We start from the raw sequence: 3,287 nt of genomic DNA, 5'->3' as shown, positions 1-3,287 counted from the left end.
CAGAGACCCCCGGGCCCCCAGAACATCCCCAGCCCGGCCCCTGGGACTGACCCGGGGAGCAAGGACCCTCGCCCGTCCCCCGGAGGGCTGACCCCACAGAGCACCCCGGCCCTGCCCTGCGTCTGACCCAGAGCGCAGTCCTGGTTTGCCTGCAGGGGAGCCTGCTGTCAAGCACCCCTTAGTTCTAAGATGAATGGCTTGCCCCACGGGGGCTCTGTTCTTGGGGGTGAGGGGGCCCCGCACCCTGGAAGCCGGGAGGGGGAATGACTGGGTGGGGAAGTGGGGGGCAGAGTGACCGAGTCCCCGCAGAGGCGCCGCGGAGATGGGCTTCCTGGCGCTAGGCGACAGCTCTGGGGAATTGCTGATTTGTACGGGGAGCGGGGACCAGCCACTGCCGCGGCGCACCTGCGGCGCCCCCCAGGGGAGGAGGGAAGGGGCCAGACTTCACCGGCACTTATGTGGGAAGTTATTTTCTACTTCTGTTGGTTTAGTGTAGACCCTCGGGTGTGGGACCCTGTGTTCACTTGGCTCTTCGTGCCCAGAGTTACTGCCGTTGGTCCCAGCGATCTTCCTATTGCTCTGTAGGGCCATGCAGGTTTTCATGCATTTTTAAAGGGAGGAGCCCTGTGGCATGTACGGGGTGGGCAAACGTAGGTTGAATGTGCCGTTCTTTGAGTTAGTAAAGCTATTTTTAAAATATATTTTATTGACTTTTTACAGAGAGGAAGGGAGAGGGATAGAGAGTTAGAAACATCGATGAGAGAGAAACATCGATCAGCTGCTTCCTGCACACCTCCTACTGGGGATGTGCCCGCAACCGAGGTACATGCCCTTGACCGGAATTGAACCTGGGACCCTTCAGTCCGCAGGCTGACGCTCTATCCACTGAGCCAAACCTTTCAGGGCAGTAAAGCTATTGTAATAATCATAGCCTGGGTGTCTTTCCATACAAACAACTGTAAACGCACTTTTTGCCCACCCCTGTAGGTTGGCTGTGACTTCATCTCTGGGTTGGTGTTTCAGACAGGGCAGGGCTGTTTCGATGGAAAACACGGCTTATTGGGGGACACAAGCTGGGAAGGAGCTGGCACAGCCCTAGTCCTTTGAGCTTTGGTCCCCACAGGGGCTGGGAGCAGCGTGCTGGGCTTGGGCACACCTGCTGCTCACGCTGACCCGCTCCCAGGGGACCCTCTGCCACACTGAAAAACAAGCGGCTGTGACTGGAGTTTTCTCGAGGCCCTTGGGAAAGGGAGCATCTGCAGCATTTAGCCGCCGGGATCTGCCTGATCTTCGCTGAGCTGGCACACCGGTGCCCACCTTGCAGAGGTACTGGGGCACCTCCTGGGGCCATGTGGGTTTCTCTTTCCTTAGTTGGCAATTTCATGAACAATGTTATGTCGAGACTGTCCTCAGTGATGAAAATAAGGAAATTAATTTTTAGATATGACTTGTTTTATGTCAGAATATTGTTAGACGCTGTCTACCATAGGTATAGAGGGGTTTCTTTGCAGTTTTGGGTGCTAGCACCAAATTCCATTGTGCAGAAGATGGAATTGCAAATGCAAGTCTCCATGTGCTGTGTTCTCCCCTAGGGTTACAGGATAAATGCGCGGTTTCATCTGTCATGGAAAAACGCGAACTATTTGTTCAAGCTGTGTCTAAGGAGCTGATTGGAGAATTTTTGCAGTTCATTCAACTTGATGTAAGTTTTAGGTTTAGCTTTATTGTGATTTTGACTGTTAATGTAAAACATTTTTCTAAAATTATGTCCATAAATGAAATATAGTCATCTCAGTGAATCCTTAGGGACCAAGGTTTATTTAAAAAACCAAAGTCTGCTAATACAGACCTGCTGATGGACAGCTACTCACAAATTGTATTTCCTGCTTTCCTGCAAGAGACGCTGAAGGGTGCTCAGGCAGGTAATGCACTGTGCTCTGTTTACTTATATGTTTATTGCTGTTTCCTGCGTGCCTGGTGGCATGGTGAGGAAGTTGTGAGCAAGACAAGATACTTCTTTGTCCTCAGGTTAGTCACAGTGGATCCAGGTGTGAACACAGCAGAGGAAGGGACAGGATGGGGGAGGGGCAGGTCCAGCAATGGACTGCTTCCCATCCCCTCGGGAAACTCTGGTAGCTCAGCTCTGGACGTACAGAGAAGCTAGCCATCGGAGGCCTGTTCTTCCGTTTGCCTTTGTTTGATGGTCTAGTTCCGTGGTTGCCAAACTGCGGCTCGCAAGCCACATGCGGCTCTTTGGCCCCTTGAGTGTGGCTCTTCCTAAGCCTTAGGAGTACCCTAATTAAGTTAATAACAATGTACCTACCTATATAGTTTAAGTTTAAAAAATTTGGCTCGCAAAAGAAATTTCAATCGTTGTACTGTTGATATTTGGCTCTGTTGACTAATGAGTTTGCCGACCACTGATCTAGTTAAATTGACTGAGAGTTTTGGCAGCAACGTGCCAGGGAGGTCCCATTATTGGTGCTGTAATTTTGTGACTTAGGGTGGGTATCCCAGATTTCTCCACTGAAGCTTCACAATTAATAAGTAACCCGCAGGAAGTACTGAGACTAGGTAACCACCTGCTTCTCAACGTACTTGCACACACTGGGTTTGGCACCCATTGACGATTCTTACATGAATCAGTTATTACTATAATGGCACTAAAATTGTGATTTTTCCAACCCCATGTTCCTTCTGTATTTTTCCATCGGCATTCTGTAGTGTGCCAGTGCTGCTAGTTATTTGTGTGTGTATTATCAGTGTGGCCCCATGGATTCTTACTCTATTCATACACACTAAGTGGCCAGATTATTATGACCACCTGATGTTTGTAGGCAAATTAGCCGTACACTGCATCGTATGGGATATGGAAGCCAAAGGCCTGTTTGAACACCTTTGCTGTCTGCAGTTACCAAGATAAAACGTCCCCAGTTCGCACAGGAACACAAGGATTGGACAGTTGAGCATTGGGAAAAAGTCATGTGGTCCGATGAATCACGTTTCCAGTTGCATCATGCAGATGGCAGAGTGAGAATTTGGCGGAAACAGCATGAAAGCATGCACCCCACATGCATGAGTACAACCCTTCAAGCTGGTGGAGGCAGTTATGGTTTGGGGCATGTTTTCCTGGCATGATTTGGGCACTTTAATTCGTATGGAACAGCATTTGAATAGTATAACATACCTAAGTATCGTTGCTGATCAGGTTCATCCTATCATGTTGATGGCATAGCCAAATGGAGATGGCTTCTTCCAACAAGACAATGCGCCATGCCACGGTGCTC

General features: G+C 49.7%; 1 protein-coding gene across 3 annotated transcripts in view; it reads left to right on the top strand.

Annotated features, from left to right (window-relative positions):
• Positions 1 to 987: 987 nt before the first annotated feature.
• NCAPG2 (non-SMC condensin II complex, subunit G2) overlaps positions 988 to 3,287 on the top strand; it is a 63,703-nt gene continuing 61,403 nt past the window's right edge. For all 3 annotated transcript variants that reach the window (XM_014535560.1, XM_014535559.1, XM_005861186.2), the window contains exons 1-2: positions 988 to 1,326; positions 1,593 to 1,702. In XM_014535560.1, coding sequence (XP_014391046.1) covers positions 1,625 to 1,702 — 78 coding nt within the window. In that variant the 5' untranslated portion in view covers positions 988 to 1,326; positions 1,593 to 1,624. The remainder of the gene's footprint in view (positions 1,327 to 1,592; positions 1,703 to 3,287) is intronic.

Source organism: Myotis brandtii, unplaced genomic scaffold (assembly GCF_000412655.1).
Source record: "Myotis brandtii unplaced genomic scaffold, ASM41265v1 scaffold145, whole genome shotgun sequence".
In the NCBI taxonomy this organism is placed as follows: domain Eukaryota; kingdom Metazoa; phylum Chordata; class Mammalia; order Chiroptera; family Vespertilionidae; genus Myotis; species Myotis brandtii.
This window is presented reverse-complemented; position numbering and strand designations above follow the sequence as displayed.